A 22,374-nucleotide genomic window follows, 5' to 3' on the forward strand; every position below is an offset into this window, starting at 1 on the left:
TCTCACTTTCAGTTCTTTTTGAAGGCGGAACACGCCAGACCTGTAGCATTCCTTACATGAACATCTCCTCCACCGGGGAGGCGGGAGGGCGCTTATGACTAGAACAGAGATACCCCTACTACAGAACTGGAGTTACAGGACAGAAACTACTCCTTCTGTAGTAGGGGATCTCTGTGTATAGTCATAATCTAGTGAATAGAATGGCAAGCCCATCCCCACACCAAAGCGGCAGTGGAGAAACGAGAAATAACACCACTATTGTGCGAACAGATTTCGCAGCGAAGCCTGGCCAACCTGAGCGTCTGCTCTGGCATCAGTGTCCAGGCAGTAATGCTTAGTAAAGGTATGAACCGACTTCCAAGTGGTCGCCTTGCAGATTTCTGCAATTGGAACATTAAGGAGCAAAGCAGTCGTGGCAGCTTTGCCCCTCGTGGAATGAGTCTTAGGTTTACCCCCTAAGGTCTTATTAGCTTTTTGGTAACACAATTGTATGCAGGACACAATCCACCTCGAGATGGACTGCTTAGAGGTCGCAAGACCGGTCCTGACTGAGCCATAATTGATAAACAATTGGTCCGACCTACGAATATCTTTGGTTTTATCCAGATAAAATTTCAACACCCTCCGCACATCCAGGGAATGTAAAGACCGTTCCGCTGGAGACGAAGGATTCTGAAAAAACGTAGGCAAAGTCATAGTCTGGTTGACATGAAAATCAGAAATAACCTTGGGAAGAAACTTAGGGTGAGTACGCATAACAACCTTAGCAGCATGAAATACAGTATAAGGTTCTTGGCAACACAACGCCTGAATTTCACTCACCCTGCGGGCCGATGTAATGGCCACGAGGAACGCCGCCTTCCAGGACAGGTGCTGCAACGAAGCCTTATGAATAGGTTCAAAAGGCTCCTTCATCAATCCGGACAGCACCACGTTCAATTCCCATGAAGGCAAAGGAAGCCTAACAGGAGGAAACACTTTCTTCAGGCCTTCCAAAAAATCTTTGATCACAGGGATCTGGAAGAAGGAAGTCTGCGAAGGACATTTCCTGTAGGCAGTCAAAGCAGCAAGATGAACCTTAATAGAATGGACATTAAGGCCAGACTGCGCCAACTGTAGAAGATAAGGAAGGATGAAATCTTCCTTACATGTCGTCGGATCATAGTTCTTAGACTTGCACCAGATACAAAATCTCTTCCACTTGTACGCATAAGAAGTCCTAGTGGAAGGCCTCTTAGACTCCTTCAGTATGTCCATACAATCTGCAGGGAGATTCAAATGACCATATTGCACTATTTCAGGAGCCATGCTGCCAAACTCAAAGACGAGAGGTTGGGGTGCAACATCAGCCCCCCGAACTTCGTGAGAAGGTCCGGCCTGCACGGCAGCCGAATGTGAGGAAGGAGAGACCGGTGAAGCAGGTCCGTGAACCACCACTGTCTGGGCCATTCCGGGGCAATCAGTATCATCCACGCCCTGGACTGGGACAGCTTGATGAGAACCGTCGGAATCAGGGGAATGGGTGGAAAAGCGTACAGAAAGCTGTTCGACCAGTTGATCCATAACGCATTCCCCAGCGTCCCCAGCTGGTAGTACCTGGAGGCGAAGTCTCGGCATTTGCTGTTTTCGGCGGTGGCGAACAGATCTACGTCTGGAGTCCCCCACCTTGCGAAGACCTCTCCTAGTACTTCGTCGTTTATGACCCATTCGTGGTTTTCCTGAATCAGTCTGCTCAGTGCGTCTGCCTGAACATTCTGCACACCTGGCTGATGGGTAGCCGTTATCGTCAGTCCCCGAGCCAGAAGCCAGTGCCAGATCGCCTGCGCCTCCTGCGACAGGGTGAGCGATCTCGAACCCCCCTGCTTGTTGAGGTAATACATTGTGGTTGTATTGTCCGTCTGTACAAGTAGAGAGTTGGTCTGGAAGGACGGGTGAAAGGCCTTCAGTGCCAAGTGAACAGCTCTGAGTTCCAGGAAATTGATGTGGTACGTGGACTCCGTCAGGGACCACGTTCCTTGAATCTGCAGGTCTCCGGAGTGCGCTCCCCATCCCTGGAGAGAAGCATCCGTCACGATAGTCTGAGTGGGAATGTCCTTGTGGAAGGGAACCCCTCTGAGGAGATTCTCCGCTGAACACCACCACCTCAGAGACTGAAGAGCATGCAGAGACAGACGTATCTTGTCGTCCCAAGATCCTCTCCTCTGATCCCACTGATCCTCCGAGCACTCTTGCAATGGTCTCATGTGCAGCCGTGCATGGGGCGTTAAGATACACGAGGCCATCGATCCCAGTAGAGAAGACACCGTCCTCACTGTTGTGGATGGAGTGGTCCTAAGAGCCTGAGCCTTCCGAAGCAGTGATAATCGTCGCTCCTCCGAAGGAGACACGCTTGCTGACAGCGTATCGATGGAGGCTCCCAAGTACTGAATGCACTGGACTGGAGTCGGTACCGACTTGGACATGTTGATGTGCAACCCCAGCTTGTTCAGTAGAACGCACGTCTTCTGGAAGTGTGCTTGCGCTTCCGTGAAGGAGGAGGCCTTGATCAACCAGTCGTCCAGGTACGGGTAGACAAACACCTTGTTCTTCCTTAGGTGTGCTGCTACCACCGCCATGCACTTTGAGAATGTTCTCGGCGCAGACTTCAGTCCGAATGGCAGTACTGTGTATTGATAGTGATTGGCGCCGACTTGGAACCGCAGGAACTTCCTGTGCTTGTGTGCAATGGGCACATGGAAGTAAGCATCCTGGAGGTCTATGGCACACAGCCAGTCTCCCCGTTGCAGCTGAGGATAATTCTGATGCAACGACAGCATGCGAAACTTTTCTCTGCGAATCCACTTGTTTGCTTGTCGCAAATCCAGAATGGGCCTGAACTCGTTCTTGTCCTTTTTGCGAACCAGGAAGAACCGTGAGTACAGACCTCTTCCTCTCTGAGACAGAGGTACGTCTTCTATCGCCCTTTTCCTTAACAGAATATCGGCTTCCGCCTGGAGCTCGCGCAGCTGACACCGCGAGCGGACAGGAGGAATTGATGGGGGCGGGCTGGTGAATCGAAGACTGTATCCATTGCAAACAATATTCAGCACCCACTTGTCCCGAGTAATTTTTCTCCACTCTGCCAGAAAAGATTGAATGCTTCCCCCCACCGGAGCGGCTAACAGTTGCAGGGGAAGTAAGCGCTCAGGGCCTAGACCCGGCCTGGGCTTTAGTCGCTGGAGTCGACTGATGGCCGCCTCTGCCTCTCTGGCGCTTCTGGAACGGTCTCCTGAACTGCTGCTGTTGTTGTTGCTGCTGTTGTCCAGAAGACTGGCCACGCCCTCTGCCTTGACCACCGAACCGACGTTGGAACGGACGGTACGACTTCTTGGTCTCCTTGGGCTTCTCCAAACCCACCGCTGTGAGCGTTTCGGCCTCCGCCTTCATGCGGGCCATTTCATCATCAGCGTGCTTCCCGAACAGGGTTTCGCCAGAGAATGGAAGATTGGCAACCCTTTGTTGAGCGTCCGGTTTCAGAGATGTAAGGCGGAGCCATGCATGTCGTCGCTGGTTAATTCCGTGGCAGAAACCATGTGCCGCCAGCAGAGAAGAGTCGGCTGCAGCGCTGATGACTTGATTCGCCACCAACATCCCTTCGTTCAGCACCTCTTGGAAGTCTTCCCGCTTGTCCCGCGGTAGGAGCTCCACAAACTGTTGAAGGGATTCCCAGAGGGCTCTGTCATACCGACCCAACAAGGCAGCGGCACTAGCAGCCTTCATTGAGGTGGCCGAAGTCCCACAAACTCTTCTCCCAGACGAATCCAACCACCTAGATTCCTTATCTGGTGGAACTGTGGAGGAAGGCGTGGTGGCATGCTGTTTGCACGCCGCCGTCACAATCACCGAATCTGGAGGGGGCTCCACCCTTAGAAAGGCCGGGTCCGAGTCCGGAGCCCGGTACTTCTTCTACAGTCTCGAGGGTGCCGCCTTAGTCACCGCATGGGTGAGAAAAAGATCCATGGCCGGTTGTTCCAGACCCGGCACCAGTGGCAGTAACGGCCGAGACAAATGCTTTTGGTGTAGCGTCTCGAAGATGACTGATGTCTTGGGAGTGGGCACCGTCAAAGTAATGCCCAATTTCGCCGCACCACGTAACAGTACGTCCTGGAAGGACACCAGATCATCAATCGGTGAAACCCTCGTGTCTGGCGAAACCGACAAGGTCGGGGAATAGTCCCTGGTCCCTGACGACCTGGTCTGGGAACGAGACCTGTGCCTCCTGTGGCGCCGTCTAGATCGTGTGGAAGACCTGCGGCGCGAACGCTCCCTTCTCCTGGAACGGGAGCGCGACCTCCCAGTACGTGGGCGCTCCACCGGTTTCCGTGGGGGCATCTTCCGTGGTCTATCCTGGGGCTTCGGAGTAGGTGTCCCCTTAGGAGGTGTCGGAAGCAGAGGCCGCGACACCGACCTCGCTGGCCTGACAGGAGGCCTCACCGGCAAAGGCGCGGGCCCATGAGGTGGGACCGGCGGCGGAGGCTGCCCCGCAGGGGGTAGCGGAGGAAGTGGAGGTAGCGGCGGATTAACAGGAGGAGCCTCCTTTGGTAGAGGTGGAGGAGTCGCAGGCCTTGGCGGTGTATATACCACCGAGTACACCGAGCCCGGTGACTTCTTCGGGGGAGGAGCCTGGGACCCAGACCCTCCAGAGCGTGAGCGACGCCTCCGACGTCCTTCCCCAGATTCAGCGTGACTTTTCGCGCCAGAATCCCTCTCCGCCGCTTAGGGGAGGCGGAGATCCTCGGGGACGCAGATCTCTTCCTGCTCGACGTCGAGCGTCGTTTTTCAGGTGTGGAACGGCGACCCCTCGACTCCGGCGTCGAACGCCGTCTCCTCGACGTCGAGTGTCTCTTCCTCGACGACGACCGTCGCCCCCTCGACGACGAACGGTCAGACCTCGACGGCGAGCGTCGACTCTTCCTCCTCGTCGACCGTTTCCTCACAGTCCTCGACGTCGAGGATCCCCTCGACGGCGATCTGCGTGACGGCGACCGGCGGTGTCGCTTCGACGGCGAGCGCCGGTGCCTCCTTCGTCGACGGCGATGCCTTGACTCCGACGTCGACGACGACGAAGACGCCGTCGGCGGTGACCTCGACGGCGGCCTACCCAGGCCTCTCGACATCGATCTTCCACGCTGTCTCGACCTGGAGCCCCGGGGAGAAGGGGAACACACCGTCGTCATCCCTCTGACGCCGTCGTCGATGCAATCGACGTCGACGGAGACCGGGACCTTTTGCTGGTCTTCCTGCCTCTGGGGAGCCCCCCAGAGGCCTCAGCAGGGGGAGTCTTCCCAGCCTGCCCAGACCCACCTGCAGCCTGCAGTCGCCTCTCTTCCAGGCCTTGGAGCCTAATCCTCAGCCTTTCCCTCAGGGACCTTGTAGAAAAGGTCTGGCAGATGTCACAGTCTTCAGGGACATGCTCTTCAGGGAGGCAAAGAATGCAGATGTCGTGTGGATCAGTCTTGGCCTTCTTCCTTCCACATGCTGGGCACTTGTCGAATAAAGCAGGCATTTTAGATCCCTAAAAAGCCTGAACAAACACACAGAAGTGAAAGGAAACACCAAGTAGCAACTGAAAACACTTTTAAATCCAAAAAGTGTACAAAAACTCCAATAAACCCTTGAAAAAGGGAGAGCTCAATGCACCAGGGTCCTGTAAGCAGGAGCCGGTAAAAAGAACTAAAAGTGAGAGGGACCTGCTATGCATTCTGGGATACTGGGAGAAGGTTCTGGAAGGTTCCTTAAAGGCACAGTATCCTATTTAAGCCACATAATGGCAGCCTATGGGGCTTGTCTGTCCATGCCTTCCTCTCTATCATTTCAGAGGGTTTTTGCTGTTAAAGCAAGGGAAATCTGGACAGGCTTTGCTGTTTGTGGATTTTTGGTGGAATTTTCTAGTTGAAGTACTGGACAGTGTAGCCTGTGGACATAGGCTGCATTATTTGTCTTTAAATTCTCTCTTAAGTGTCTTTGCAGTTCTGCAATTTTTCTGACGACTTAAGAGATTATTTTTGATTGCCGGGGTCCTCGCACATGGGCGGGACTATTCACTAGATTATGACTATACACAGAGATCCCCTACTACAGAACAGGGTATGTGGTTATTGTTGTGGAGGCAGAGGAAGTGGAGTCAGAATGGTGGCTGGGCGCGACTTTGATCGAGGCTGAACAGGTGCGACTCAATATCAGAGAGGACAACTGGGGCCTTGTCTTCTGGAGCCTATGGAGTTGGCGTCGATGAGCCAGGAACCAGCATGGACTGTGGTCCTGGAGGTGGAGTTGGATGTGGCCCTGTTATGGGCTCTGAATGTCCAGCTGGTGCTGAAGGTAAACCTGCCGGTGGTAACCCAGGTGAAGAAACTCTCGGTTTCATTGGACTCGCAGGTGCATCAAAAGGAGTCGGCAAGCATCCATTGAGTCGTGTCATGGCCTTGCAGAACGCTGTGATCTGCTTGAATAAGAAAGAGTTATGTTAAGCAGAATTAAATCTTTAACAGAATTATGTTGGTGGCCACAAAGAAATGGGCAGAATATGTTGTGATGAAAAGGCTCGTACATTCAAACATCTAGGAAGGGAAACCTGCTAATTATTACTAGTGATTAAGAAGAATTGGTTCAAGGATTTTACTTTTTAGGCTGTCTTACTGTTACTTGTCCATGTCCTAAGACCTCTTTGCTTACCAAATTGGGAAGAAGACCCTTTTGCCATGGAAGGGAGCCTAAGACAGCCGATGTCAGGGTCATGCAAATTCAAACTACTATTACCCCTTCCTACCACCCTTTGCCCTCTGCATATCTGGGTCATAAATATCCTTGTAGCACTGCACTCTTATTTCACCAAAGCTGAAGAGACTTCCAAGAGAACAGTTTAACAAGAGAAAGATATTCACCCAAGAAATAAGAACCAGGCTCTTTAATTCACCAGCTAATCTCCATAAGAAAGAGCGATCTGTGCTACACATCCCCTGGCTTTGCTGTATAATGATGCCACCTCACTATGTTACTCATCGTTGAGGTGAAAGAAAACTCAAGTTGCAACCCCTTGAGTGGTGCTCTCTTGATCATTCATTGACTCTTTCTCAGTTATGATCCCATTGGAGTGTTTGCATCTCCACAACAGGGATTGTCAAAGTAACTCACCAGGGAAAAAGAGTGATGGAACTACTAGCCAAAAACTTGACTTTTCTCATCCAAATGTTTGAACTCATTCCTAGTATTCTGCTTTACCCATGCATATGTGTGTGTACAGTGTGCCCATTCTGTAAGGACTGCTCTGAAATGCTGAAGACAATCTTTTACCCCGCAGGATTTAGACATGAAAACACGGTATCCCCACCATCAACTACCCAGGTGTTTGCTGGAAACAGAGAACTACTAAGACATCTTCTTTACTCTTATCTGCTGTGATGTGAAAAAGGCGACTGGAAACTAACTGTTTGCTAACTGCTAGTTTGAGGGACGTCCGTGCCAACTCTAGTAGACCAGTGCCCCAACCCACAGCCCAATTTTATTGCCACTGGACACTAGATAGGTTGAGCAATGACTTCCTTTGTATGACCTTGATGCCTAAAGGTAAGCCGAGGGCTGGAAAACAGAAATACTGTGTTCATTTGGTTATCCCTGCACCACGTTTGGACATTTCATGATGACAATAGTTTTCTTGTATCTAAATTAAATGTGCCAATTGCTTGGTGATAATAATCTGCTACTTCCTTCATGGATTCTGGAAATTGAGTGGTGATGATCTTTTGTCCTTGCCTTCACAAAGCTTAAAAATGCACTGACTATCACTTGCTTAAGTACTTACTTGATGCTTATGGCAAACTCCCCAGCATCCTTCACCCGCTGTCTGACCAGGTAAGTGCCGTCTGAGCGATTATTAAGGGCTAATTCTGCTTCTTTCCTCTCCATGGGGCCAGCATACCTAATAAAGCAAGTGGACAGAGGGCGAGGGCAAGGGATATGAAATAATTTGTTAAATATCTCTCAGAGTCACCAGTACATTTTAAGAAACATAACTAAGTAATGAAAAAGGCAGCCTGTAGTACGAGGGCCTGTATAACACTTCAACACATCAATTTTTTATTTTTTTTATTTATTAGAGTTTTATATGGTGCGAACATGGCCCAAAGGGTATCAGAGCGCTTTTCATATATGCAGGTGAGCGAACTGGTAAATCAGACAATAATAAACCATACAACAATCACAATAAAAGTACAAGAGGGCGTGGGAAGTAGGCGGGGATGGAGAGCTACCAGGAGTCCATACAAACATTATAAATAAGGCTCCTGGTTTTGTGGTAATTATTTTTTTTAACATTTCGGTCTCTATTTATCCTTATTTATGCCTGTTATGATTTAGCAAATTAAGCAGCCACGTGTAACAAAACAATGCACTTACAGGTACACATTAGAGTTATACTACAAATATATGTTAACATATGCCTATATTTAAGGAAATCACATTCTGTTTTTTAACTCTCCATGCTGTCTATCTGCTCAGCTGTTGCCTGGAATTCATGAAAGACAGCACAGAGAGTCTCTCACAACAAGCATTGTTTTCAGCATTTTTCTGCTCTTAAAAATAAATACAGACAGAAAACACATTGTTTTCTGTCTGTATTTATCTGTAAAAATCAGTAAAAATTGAAAAATTGGAAGACTTAGTTATAAACAAAGAAAACGTTGAGGGAGAGAGGTAGGGCAGGCCATAATAATAAATAATTTCAATCTCAACAATTGTACCAGATGAGGCTGTACCCAGGCGGGGTGATGAAATCCCTCTAGTCCACTAGGGAGATCAACAGAGTAGGCATAGGAGACAGATTACCAGTGACATATCGGTGTGGGAGAGTCAAGATAAAGTGAGCTAGTGCAAGAACTTGCTCATCAATAGCATTTTCACAGTTTTTTTTACGATCTAGATGACGGGTTGATTCTGATTTCCGATGGCAAGGAATTCCTAATTCTCAGCACAATACCAGAGAAGGCACGATTGTAGGTTTTCACTGCTTGAATTTCTGTGGTTACAGCAGTAACGATGTGGCGCTTCTAGAGCCACCTGACCACTCCAATTTTTGTGCAATGTATTTCAGGGAGTGAAATGGCTTTGTGTGTTAAACAGGCAATTTTTAGATGCATTCTTACCTCGATTATAAGCAGGTTCGCTGGGGAGGCAGAAGCTTCCTACTGGGAACAGCTATAACTTGGAACCGCCTGCCAATGTCGATAAAAAACAGTACCTCACTCATGTCCTTCAGAAGATTACTGAAAACATGGCTCTTTTCCAACTGAGCTTATGGAACCTATAAGGGGCATCTTTCAGTCCCGCCACCTCATATGTTCTGCCAAACCGAGCGCCATGACGCCTTCAGGCATACGCGCGCTATACATGTCGACAAATCAAGCAGAGGAGCCAGTTTAGAGATTTCAAATCGGGTTTGATGTGGGTATTGCATTTAGATCCTGTAATGAGCCTTGCAGCGGAGTTAAGTGAGGCTCTTAGGTGGGCCAGCTTAGTTCTGGGTAGGCCGCACAGAGTTGTATTTCCATAGTCTAGCCTAGAAATTACTAGGGCGACTGATTTGAAGTCATCCACAGGGATTTTCTTTAGGAGGCTCAGTTGAAAGTTAGCTCCTTTGGTGGCTGAGCTGATGTGATCCTGCATGTTCAGGTTCTTGCAGAATTAATGACATGCAGAATGGAATTGAGAACAGTTAAATGTTTCAACCAGTCATCAATGTCTAGAGATTGTTTGGGGGTGAAATTAAAAGGAACTCGGTTTTAAGAGTGTTTAGTTTGAGATGGTTGCAGGTCAGCCAATTTTGAGTTCTTTGGAGAGCTGCACAAAGGGATCTAATATCTTCCAAGGAGGCGATTTTCAGGTAAAGTTGAGTGTCTTCGACGTAAATGTGCAAATTGATGCTTCAAGCTTTCAGGATTTCGGTAAACAGTTCAATGAGGAGGTTAAAGAGAGTGGGTGAGAGAAAGGAACCCTGCGGAACCTCCGAGACTGGTGTGGCGGTGGACAAGGAGTAATTAATCTTTATTCTTTGAGCTCTATTGTGGAGAAAGTAGGCCAACTAACATAGGACAGGACTGGAGAGCCCCATCCTGCTTTCAAGTAAATCAAGGAGGCTGGCATGTTTGACTGTATCAAATGCTGAGGAGAGGTTGAGGAGGATTAGCAGAAAGGATTAATTTTGATTAAGCATTTGTAAGGCGTCATCAACTATATGCATGAGGTCGATTCAGTGCTGTGTCCCTGACGGAATCCAAATTGATATTAGTCCAGGAGTTGGAATTTTTCAATGTGATTGCGTAGCTGGATAAGAACACATTTCTCAACGAGCTTAGAAAGAGTCAGGATGCTGGAGATAGGACAGAAGTTATTTGGATCCTTGTGGTCCGCTGTGGGTTTTTAAAGAATGGGGGTAACCTGTCTTGACTGGAGGCAGCATGGTTTGGTGCCTTGACGTACCAAAGCATTTACTATTTTGGTCCAAAGGGGGAGCAGAGATGTTTTAAACTCTTTGAAGAGGTTCGAGGGTAGCGGATCATTGAAGTTGTTTGAGGGTAGGTAATATTTTTAATATGATAGCTTCATCATAGGTTTTGAATGAGCACCACGAGGCATTGTTTTTGGGGGAGTGAGTAGGACGCTCAGGCCAAACTAACGTGTGGGGGTTGCTGAGTGAAGGAGCAGGAAGGAATTCCAAAGCAGTCTGTAGAGCCATTTTCAATCTTTTTCATCTTACCCAGGAAGAAGGCAGAAAGTTCTTCACAGTTAGGCTGCATATTAGACCAGAGGAGAGAATTGGGTTGCCTGTTGGATTGCGCTTTGATGATTTCAAACAGTTTTTTGGTCAGTTTCTGGCATCCTTTAGCTGTTTCCTAAGAAGTCTGCTTTGGAGATGTGTATGCGTTTGTTGTAAATACTTCACAGAGATCTCGAGGCGATCTAGAGAGGGGGAGAGTCTTCATTCCCGTTCAGCCAATCATAGATTGCGTCTTTCAGTATTTAGGCTACCATTGTACCAGGGTTTGGAGCCTTTGGTGGACATTCTTTTAAGTTGGAGTGGGGGCGATAGCATCATGGATGGTTGTAATTGAGTTATTATAATGATCATTAAGGACCTGTACAGCTGACATGTCCTGAGGAGGGAAAGGATGCAACTGCTGATAGATGACAGGTCATTCAGGTTAATGTTACACGTGCTCCTTATCCAATGTCTGTTAATTTTTATTTTAACCTTTTTTGACGGCAGCGATTCTGTGATGAGGAAAGTAATGTGGTGGTGGTCTGTCCAGTCACATGGAATAATCCATTCAAGTTTAGCATAGTTGGCCTAAGAGATGACTATATCCAAGGTCACTCTAAGGTTGTGGGTAGGCTGTCGCAGATTTGGATAAGGTTGAGGTCAGCAAGGAAGGTTTTAAGGCTGATCCCCGCTTGGTCATTTGTGTTGTTCCAGTGGAGGTTGAAGTCACCAAGGAAGATCTGGGGGCAGTGTAAACTGGAGTTAGTTGTGATGATTTCCATAATATGTTCAATGAATGGGAGGTTATCCCCTGGAGGGTGATAAAAAGCATGTAGTTTGCAGCTAGGTTTATCTTTAGTCGAAATTTTGATGCCTAGATATTCACAAGGTGTGAGAGAGACAATTGGTGCTCGCTTCACCACGAGAGTGTTGTGGTGAGTACAAGCTATACAACCACCAATCTGATTGGTCTATCTAATCTAATGATGTCGTAGCTAGGCAGTACTAGCATGTGGGGAGTAGGGCTGGAGGAATAATTTAACCAAGTTTCTGTCAGGACTGTGAGCTTGAGATTATGAGAAAGGATGAGGTCCGCAATATCCGCCGTGTTTAGATGCCGATCCGCAATTGAGTCGCATACATTTCAAATGGGGTGTATTGGCAACGGAGGGAGTCTGGGTGATGGGAATGTGCTTGAGGTTGGAGTTGTTAACTGATCTTGGATTGGGTCTGGGCTCTCTGTGTGGATTCATCAGAATTATTTGGATTTGGCCCTAGTAGTCTGTGGTCTTGTTGTGTATAGGATTGTATGAGAGCAGGAGAGAGTGGATATCAATGCCTGATAGTGAGTTTTTAAATCTGATGGGCGTTAGGGTGGGGAATAGTTCTCCAGGTAAACTGGGGCGACGGTTCAATAGCTGATAACCCACTGGAAGTGGGGGGTGAAGGTGAATGTCTATTCGTAGCCAGAAATGTAGTGGGACAGCAGTAATTCCCTAGCTCGGTAGTAATGTAAATAAGGCTTTGTATGTCTGCTTTAAGATGATGAAGCTCCAGAGAGATCTTACAGAGTTTGGAATCAAGATTGGTGTGGGTGCAGGTGGTTGAGATGTGAGTTAAGGGGCCAGGTGAGAGGGATCTCCGACTACTAGAGTTAAGGAGTGCCTGAATGGGGGGAGCCAGGGGAGGGGAGGGGGGAATGGAGATGGAACTATGATTGAGGTGTGGGGGTGTGATGCTCAAGAACTCGTTGACGGGGGTGATGAGGAGAGAGGGGCCATGTTATGGGTCTGGTAAGGGGGTTCCAAGTTTGCAAGAGTCGTGGGTTGATAATTGGCGAGTGTCCCAGGTGTGTCAGTGGTGATAGCGGGTGAATATTCAGCAGTCAGGAGCCAAGACTAGCTGAAGGTGTTGGTGATCTGGCTGGGAGTTACAAAGGTCGCTGTTCTAGATGTGCGGAGGAGGCTCAGATTATTCTGAAAGTGCGTGCAGGTTGAAACCGGTTCAAGGGTTAGGGGTGTGTGAGAGTTATTGGATAAGCTGAACAGAGTGGATGTTGGAGATGAGAAAGGGGTGGGGCAGAGTAATTGGTGGGGAGAGGGGAGGCAGCAACGAGTGGTGTTAGAGGGATGTCTGGAGGGGTAGGCTGAGATTGGGTCAAGGAGAATAGAATTCTTTCTTCATCACAGAGACTCTGATCAATGAAAAAAACATCATCAAGAAGTTCTAGGGTGTGCTTAAATGCTTGGATAAGGATACGCCAGGTATTATAGAGGGAAATGGTTGCCTCTGATTGGCATGCACTTGAGGGACCTACCGCTTGTCTGAGACCGTAGGTAGTTTTAGAGGATGCAGTGATCTGGAACAGAGAGCAAGGGTTTTTTCTGTATTGTGCTCTTCCTTTGGTGTAGAAGATAAGGTCACTTATGGTAGATCCTTTAGTTGTGCAGAAGCAGGGGTGTCGGAAATGAGGGTTTCTGGGTGGGATTTGAGAAGCATGTGTTTGAAATTCTTGGAAGTGTTTTTGGATAGATTAGGGAAGTAAAGAACAAGTTACTTACGCTTTTTCTTGTAGATACAGTATCTGCCTGTGGATTCCTCACCTTGTGAATATCCCCCTTGCGTCAGCAACATCCGGAAATTCTTTTGTAGCCTCGCGCCGACGTGGACGACGTCATAGAGACATAGAGACAGGGCATCGCACGCGACTCCGCTGACGTCATCGACACTACAATAGGCCCACGCCGGCGTGATGACATCAGTTCCGCCCTTTTTTTCGTGCCTTCGAGGCACACGGATGGACCAATGACAGTAGACATATACACAGTATACGCAGTACAAAAATCAAGGTAACACAGTGTGAAGAAAATGCAATAAAACATTTGAATAAAACAACTCCTTGAGAATAAAATAAATACATTATAGCAACTCTGGTATAGAAGAGTGGACAACGGGGAGGCGGGTGGGTCAGTGAGGAATCCACAGGCAGATAATGTATCTACCAGAGAAAGCGTTACCGAAGGTAAGTAACTTGTTCTTCTGATAGATACATCTGCCAGTGGATTCCTCACCTTGTGACTAGAGTCCCACAGCAGTCCCCACTCCCGGAGGAGGGTGTCCACTCTCCTAAACCAGAAAATCCTGGAGGACAATAATGCTTTGCGAAAGTGTGGAGGGAGGCCCAAGTAGCCGCTCTACAAATGTCCTCAACAGGCACACCTCTAGAAAGAACAGATGTTGCAGACTTAGCTCTGGTAGAGTGGGCTCTAATACCCTCTGGAGGATCCTTACCAGCCAAAGAGTAGGAGATCTTTATACAGAGGATGATCCATCTTGAAAGAGTTCTTTTATGTACCGCTCTTCCTTTCTTGCAGCCAGCAAACCCAACGAAGAGCTGGTCATCCATTCGATAGTCTTTAGTTCTATCAATATAAAAACTCACCGCCCTCTTGGGGTCCAGACGGTGTAGCTTCTCCTCCTCCTTGGAAGGGTGAGGGGGAGGATAAAAGGTAGGAATGGTAATAGATTGACCTAAGTGGAAGGGAGACACCACCTTAGGGAGAAAAGCAGCCCTGGTCCTAAGAACCATTCGATCAGCATGAATGGTCAAGAACGGGGGCTTGGAACTAAGAGCTTGAAGCTCACTTACCCTCCTTGCCGAGGTGATCGCAACCAGGAAGACTGTCTTAAAAGACAAAAGCCTCATGGGACACTTGTGTAAGGGTTCGAAGGGAGAACCCACCAAGTAGGTTAATACAAGATTTAAATCCCACTGAGGAACAATAAAAGGAGTAGGAGGGAACTTATTAGTGAGACCCTTCAGAAATCTCAAAACTACAGGAGATTTGAAAGGAGACGGCTGGTCGGGCAAACAGAGAAATGCCAACAATGCTGAAAGATAGCCCTTCACCGTAGCAACAGCAAAACCTTGCTGCATCAAGGAAAGAGCAAACTGCAGTATATCAGATAAATGGGCTTTCAAAGAGTCAACAGACTTCTCCCCACACCAAGAGACAAATTTCGCCCATCTGTAGGAATAAATGGACTTAGTGGAGTCACGCCTAGCTGATAATATGACATCCACCACATCGTGTGGGAGAGAAAAAGAGTTCAGGTTGCCCCGTTCAATCTCCAGGCATGAAGGTGTAATGTCTGGAGGTGGGGGTATAGAACCTGCCCCTCCATCTGAGAGAAGAGATCTGCCCTGAACGGGAGCGGAGCGGTGGGCGAGAGGAGAGGTGGAGAAGGTCTGTGTACCACACCCTTCTCGGCCAATCCGGGGCGATCAAAATAACTTGGGCCCGGTCTTGACGAATCTTCCTCAGAACTCGAGGAATCAAGGGTATGGGAGGAAACGCGTAAAGGAGTTGTGAGTCCCAACTCAACTGAAACGCGTCCCACAAGGCTCCCCGCATCGGAAACTGGAGGCTGCAGAATGACGGGCAGTGAGCATTCTCGCGAGTGGCGAACAGGTCCACCTGAGGAGTCCCCCACGTCCGAAAGACGTGACGAACCACCTCCGGGTGAAGCCTCCACTCGTGGTCGGCCGAGAACTGCCGACTGAGACTGTCTGCTCGCACGTTCAGAACTCCGGCCAGATGATTTGCCATCAGACAAATCTGGTGGTCCTGAACCCAGGACCAGAGGCGCAGAGTCTATATGCAGAGACACTGCGACCCTACTCCTCCCTGCTTGTTGATATACCACATCGCGGTCGTGTTGTCCGTCAGGACTTGCACCGACAGACCGCGAAGGGAAGGGAGGAAGGCCTTGAGCGCCAAACGTATCGCCCGAAATTCTAGAAGGTGATGTGAAGCAACCTTTCTTCTGGAGACCAAAGACCCTTGACCTCCAGATGCCCCAGATGAGCACCCCACCCTAGAGTGGATGCATCCGTTATCACTGTGGCCACCGGAGGAGGTAGATGAAAAGGCTTTCCCTGAGACAGATTGCCTTCCACACCCCACCAAGACAGATCCGCTGCAGTTTCTCTGGAGATCCTGATCGACTCCCTGAGATCTCCGTTGTGTTGATACCACTGCCTGCGGAGGCACCACTGGAGGGCCCTCATGTGCCAGAGTGCATGGTTGACCAACAGGATGCAGGAAGCCATCAGACCGAGCAGGCGAAGGACCTTCAGGACCGGAACGACTGCTCCATTGTAGAATAAAGGAATCATTTCCTGTATGTCACGAATCCTTTGAGGTGGAGGGAATGCACGACATACAGTTGTGTCCAGTACAGCACCTATGAACAGGTTGCGCTGGGAGGGCACCAGGTGAGACTTGGGTACATTTATCGAAAAACCCAACCGGTACAACAACTGAGTTGTCTCCTGCAGATGCTGGAGCACCTTCTCTGACGACTCTGCCTTGATCAGCCAGTCGTCCAAATAGGGGAATAGTGGAATCCCCGACCTTCTGAGATGTGCTGCCACCACTGCCATCACCTTGGTGAAGACTCGAGGCGCAGTAGTAATTCCAAAAGGAAGGACCGCAAACTGATAGTGTTGCGATCCCACCGTAAAACGGAGATACTTCCTGTGCGACTTCAGGATTGGGATGTGGAAATACGCATCCTGCAAGTCGAGCGACACCATCCAGTCTTCTTCCAGCAGCACTTGAAGAACCTGTGCAAGGGTGAGCATCTTGAATTTCTCTAGTTTCAGATAGAGATTCAAGATCCTGAGATCCAGGATTGGACGAAGCCTGCCATCCTTTTTGGGTATCAGAAAATACCGGGAGTAGCATCCCTGACCCCTTTCCTGCTCTGGGACCACCTCTATCGCACCCTTTTTTAACAGTGTCAGCACCTCCTCCTGCAGGAGTAACAGATGTTCCTCCGTGCAAAAACCTTGGCAAGGAGGGTAATTGGGAGGAAATTCCCGAAAGGGAAGGGCATACCCATTTTCTACGAGATTGAGAACCCAAAGATCTGATGTAACTGATTCCCAATCCCGTAGAAAGTAGGTAAGCCGACCCCCCCACCGGACCCACATGATCCTGAATGGCGGATCTAGGGCTGCTTTTCTGAGGCTGGGGGGTTAGAGGAGGTAGAGGAGGAAGAGGCTTGACGACCCCGAGGTCTAGCTCTTTGCTTTCCCCTATAAGATCTGTACAAGGGGTTCTGCTGCTGCTGCTGCTGCTGCTGCTGCTGCTGTTGACCTTGCCGATAGTTGCAAAAGGAAGAGCGTCCAAAACCTCTGAACCTCCTGGCTGAAGAACCTCTGATTTGAAGCCCTAAAGATTTAGCAGTTGCTCTACTGTCTTTAAACCTTTCCAAGGCCGTATCAGCCTTCTTGCCCAAGAGGCCAGATCCATCAAACGGCAGATCCAGCGAAGCCGCCTGAACATCTGCCGAAAAGTCTGAAGATTTCAGCCAAGCCGATCTCCTAGTGGCAACCGCAGTGCCCATGATACCTGCCACCAAGTCTGCAGTGTCCAGACCACTCTGTATCACTTGGCGTGCCGCAGCCTGTGCATCTGATAAAACCTCCTCAAAATCTCTCCTGCTGTCATCAGGAATCTTAGGAGCTAAAGTACGCATAGTGTCCATAAGGGCATGCACATACCTCGCCATAAGGCAAGTGGCATTAGTTGACTTCAACGCCATACTTGCAGAGGAGAAGGTCTTTTTAGCCACCTGATCTTGCTTCTTTGCCTCTTTGTCACCGGGGACCTGAGGAAAGGCACTCACATTCTTTTTGGAACAGGCTGCCTGTATGACTAGACTCTCAGGTGACGGATGAGACGTCAGAAAAGCAGGGTCCTCAGGTGCAACCCTGTATCTTCTCGCCACACTCTTGGAAACTGCAGGAGCTGACAGAGGTTTTTTCCACACCTCCATAATAGGTTCCGTTAATGCTTCATTAAACGGAAGCAATGGTTCCACCACAGAGCTAGGAGAATGCAAAACTTCAGTAAGAAGATTAGACTTAAACTCCACTGTTGGTAAAGTCAATTGCAGAAGTTCTGCTGCCTTCCTCATCACCACATGATAAGGCTGGACGTCCTTCGAAGGCGTATCAGAGCCGGATGGTAACTGGAGAAAAATCCAGACTATCAGCATCAGCTAGAAACTCAAAACAATCATCCTCCAGTTCACCTTCCTCCATATCAGGACGTGACTCCAAATATCTTTGCTCCTCCAAAAGGCGTTGTGCTTCCCATCTGGACCTCTCCTTTACAAGCTTCACATCCGGATCCACCAACGGCTCTGATGGAGCCGGGATCGACGTCGGTATCGAGTCCGAAGGCCCAGTGGGATGCTCTCGAGGCCGATCTGGAGCGGGCGACGCCGGGGCCGGCGTAGACGACCTCGGCAGAGCCGGGTATTGCCATGGCGGCGGCGGAGCCGGCATAAAAAGCATGAATGGAGCAGGAGGATAGGAGTGAGGGACTCCTAAATTGAAGGCCAGAGGACCCATGGGACCCGGAGGTGCGCCAGAGGGGTACCACGCCCTTGAAAAGACGCCATACGTAGCGTTTAAAAACGCTGATGGGTCCTGGCCTGGGGCTGGGAAGGGTGGCTGAAAACCCTCAGGCTGGTCTTGTGGAGGGTTCGGATTCGGCTCTTCGATAGGCGCAGAATACACATCCACCTGAACCTCTTCCTCATCTCGGGCCAGGGACGGCGCCGGAGACGGATTCGAAGCCGGAGTTGGCGACTGTACCTGCGACTCCGAAGGCGAGGCCTCACCTTCAGGATCCGAGACATCCAGCGTGACCACCTTGGAATGCACCTTCTTCGGTGACCTCAACCTCGAGCCAGACTCCTTACCGGAATGACGTCGGGACTCATGCCTCTTCTTCTTATGTCTCCTTCTCTACTTCGAAGCATGGTCTGAAGCGGACTTCGAAGATGACTCCTCTCGAGACCTGGATCTTGACTTCGATCTCGACCTCGCCCGTCGAGAGAGAGACCTCGAAGATTTTCCCTTGCCAGCCTTCAGCTTCGCTACCAGGAGTTTGGTCTCTCTTTCTCTCAGGGCCTTCGGGTTCATCTTCCGACAAGATGAACATCCATCATGGTCAGAGCTCAAACACCAAATGCAGTCCTCGTGCGGGTCAGTAATGGACATCATTTTCCCGCACTCCCTGCAGGGCTTGAAGCCGGTCTTCTTTGTCGACATCGTGAAGAAACAAGATACAAAGAAGCAGAAAGCGAATAATAAGGTAACAAAGTCACCAGTTGGTTACTGAGATTCCCGAAACCGTTAGCGCGACGACGCGGAAAAAAGGGAACTGATGTCATCACGCCGGCGTGGGCCTATTGTAGTGTCGGTGACGTCAGCGGAGTCGCGTGCGATGCTGTGTATCTATGACGTCGTCCACGTCCACGCGAGGCTACAAAAGAATTTCCGGATGTTGCTGACGCAAGGGGGATATTCACAAGGTGAGGAATCCACTGGCAGATGTATCTATCAGAATGATAGTGTAGGAACTGCGGGCAGTTGGAACCTGCTTAGCTTCTAGTGACCTACACGAAAGGGGATTCATGGTTAAGGAAGTCAAACGCCAGTCATGGGTGGTTGGGGGAAAGATTCATACCATTCTAACAAGGTAGTTAATCATTATATTACGGGCACTTTAATGGTGAAAGTGATGCAACAACTCAGAAATTCCTGTAGAGAGGGTATTGAAAGCTAATATAGGTAGGAAGAGATGAACAGTATATTAGAATGGACTAGCCTATGAAAATGTAGGGGCGGAAATTGGATGGGACGGGTAACGGGGAGAGGGATGTGCTGTGTACTGAACTGAGGGACTGAGAGGTGATTAGGGAGAGGCTAGGAAATCAGATGCCGTATGTAAGATTGAGCAGCAACATTGTTGAGCACCATTCTAACATGGCTTCCACCTAGTAACTAATTGGGAGGTAAAGAGCATGTTAGTTCTTCTTTAGTATCTATGACGGAGGGCAAGCAGAGTCCTCTGTCCATATCTAGATTCTTGGAGGTGCTGTCATTTTGATTGTGACAGGCCAATCCAATGGGGGATGGGAAAGAACCAAGATGGAAGGCCCAAACAGACCCCCACAAATAAATCAGGTATGTAAGGTACGCTGGGAGGACCTGCCACACACAACATGGGGGAAAACCTTCCAAAGTCAGACAACGTTCAATCAAAGCAGACGCAATGAGTGAGCGCCCGGCAAAGACATCAGGCTCGAGACTCCATTGCCCAGTAAAGCGACCAGAGCCCATGGACAGTAACCCCGGGTTTGGCCATAACCCGACTGTAGTGGGAAAAAGAGATTATCAAGCGCAAGTTCAGCCTGAAGTTGCCGATCTCTTAGGGTTAGGGTAGAGGCAAATGTCTGTGGCAATGCGCTGGGGAGCCACTACAGGCGGGAATGCGGTAGAGACAAACAGCTTGTCTGTGTAGTGGTCGGTAAAACCTCACAGGGAGGGTCGGTCCTCTCGACCAGCCCCGAGAGTTCCAGTACAGGTCCGCCCACCGGATCTGAAGTAAGCCACCTCTCAGTGGAGATCGTCACAAGCGGAGCCTCGCAGTCGCCAGCCGCTCACCATGGATGGTGTCGTAGAGCGACCCCAAAGAAGATTCACAGGTCCTGGCCTGATTGGGTTGCTCCAGGGTGCCAGCTGGAGATCGTCAGTCCGCCAACGCCCCTGAGAAACATCCGATCTGCGCTCGGCATCAAGACTGCCCACTACGCAAGTCGTGATACAGAGCCGCACGGAGTGCAAGTTCTTCTGGCAGCCAGCGAGGAAAGAAAACTGAGATCCGCGGGTCCATCCCGGTCCTAAGGAGCAAGGCACCCGCTGCGGCCATGTAAGTACATCCAGTTACTCTTTAGCTTTTTCCAGTAAATGTGTGCTAGATATTTCAGTGTTGATGTGAAATGGATGGCTGGATGGCAGGGTACGGGCAGGGATAAACACCAATAGCTGATCCCTTACCCAGAAGCCTGGAAGTGGAGCTCCCTCTTGACAGCCTTCTTGTGCCATCCTATCAATGTTCAAGGATTGTGGAACATCAAGGGCAGGGATTGTAGAATATTACGACATACTGATGTGCAAAGGCTGTGCAATATGAGGAAATGTAGAATATACCCACATACAAGTGTGCATGAACTATGCAATGACAGGGAGAAGTGCAGTGCAGTATAAATGTATACAATGTGCAAGGGCTTTTAGTAATCAGGACATGGGCTGTGGAATAAACCCATGTAAGTGAAATACTATGCATAACCGGAACTAATTTACCACAAACAAACCAGCCCAACATCACAGGCCGGGCCAGAGAAACATAACCACGTAATGGGAGGTCAGGAGTGTGACTATCCCACTATTGTTTGTTATGAAACATACATGCAAGCTGCCAGTTACATGAAAGCATATTTATTTATCTAGGGTTTGTGAGATCACAAAACATCTTCTTTGAGTTGCTAGAGAGCACCATGTGATTACAATCTGTGCATGATGAAACAGAACCTAGGAGTACTATAGTCGAATTAATAAAGAGCGTGACTTGGTCTCAAATGTGGCAGTCATTACCTCCTGGGGTGTGGGGTTTAGAGAAAAGCAGGCTGGAAGAAAATGTGTAACTTACCTGTAACTGCGGTACCCCAGTATTGGTATCTTTCATAGATTCACATGCTTGAATCATCCCTGTTGTCGAAGTGGGAGTCTCATGAGACTCCCGCTTCAACTACGGGGATGATTCAAGCATGTGAATCTATGAAAGATCCAATACAGGAGAAGAAAATTAGTTACTGACCTGTAACTGTGGTTCTCCAGTATTGGTATATTTCATAGATTAACATGCTTGAATCATCCTCGTTGTTGAAGTGGGAGTCTCATGAGACTCCCACTTCTACGAAGTGGATGATTCAAGTATGTGAATCTATTAAACATCCAATACTGGAGAACTGTTTATTTTTCAGACCTTTCTTTGAAGGGAGGTAGATTGGTTCCACTGGGAGGCTTTGGTTTCAAAGCCTGGGTGGGTCCCTGGACTCCCACAGATTTGTGTATTTATTTGTTTCATTGAACACTCCTTGAGAGATAAGGTTTGCTGTCACAGGCTTATCTTGAATGGCTATAGGGGGCATTTCCTGCACGTATCCTGCTCTTCGGTCCAAAGTAAGCCCAGTGTACGTACAATGAACTTTAATCTATAATGCTGCACCTACTGAGAATCAGTAGTGTGTTTTTAAGGTTTGCTTAACATAGTCGTGCCACCATAAGTTCAGACAAATACTTCCCACTTTATTGTGGAGGTTTAGAAGTCTGTTTGTATGGATGTAAATGGTATTTCTATAGAGCAACCAAACCAAAACACTGTTAAGCACATTATAGGGTAAAAGACAAGCATAAAGTCAACAAATGATATGAGACGTAGCTGGTTTGTGGACTGTGAATGCATTGTGATGTAGCGTTATCTAAAGAAGTGCTTCTTCAACTCTTCCTTGAATTGCAGCAGTACTAGGGTGGCTTTGATGGATACAGGGATGTTGTTCCAGATGCTGAGTGCATCTATGGAAAAGGCCTGTTTGCTTGTTTGGTCTTTTTTACACTTCTTAGTCTGCAAGTGTGCTGGGAGTCACCCGAGATGCCA

General features: G+C 48.9%; 1 protein-coding gene across 1 annotated transcript in view; it reads right to left on the reverse strand.

Moving 5' to 3' along the window:
- The window catches only part of VAV1 (vav guanine nucleotide exchange factor 1), a 650,161-nt gene that overhangs the window by 78,401 nt on the left and 549,386 nt on the right, over positions 1–22,374 (reverse strand). The window contains exon 23 of the mRNA XM_078686053.1: positions 7,841–7,957. Coding sequence (XP_078542179.1) covers positions 7,841–7,957 — 117 coding nt within the window. The remainder of the gene's footprint in view (positions 1–7,840; positions 7,958–22,374) is intronic.

The sequence above is a fragment of the Lissotriton helveticus genome, chromosome 1_1 (genome assembly GCF_964261635.1).
Source record: "Lissotriton helveticus chromosome 1_1, aLisHel1.1, whole genome shotgun sequence".
Taxonomy (NCBI): domain Eukaryota; kingdom Metazoa; phylum Chordata; class Amphibia; order Caudata; family Salamandridae; genus Lissotriton; species Lissotriton helveticus.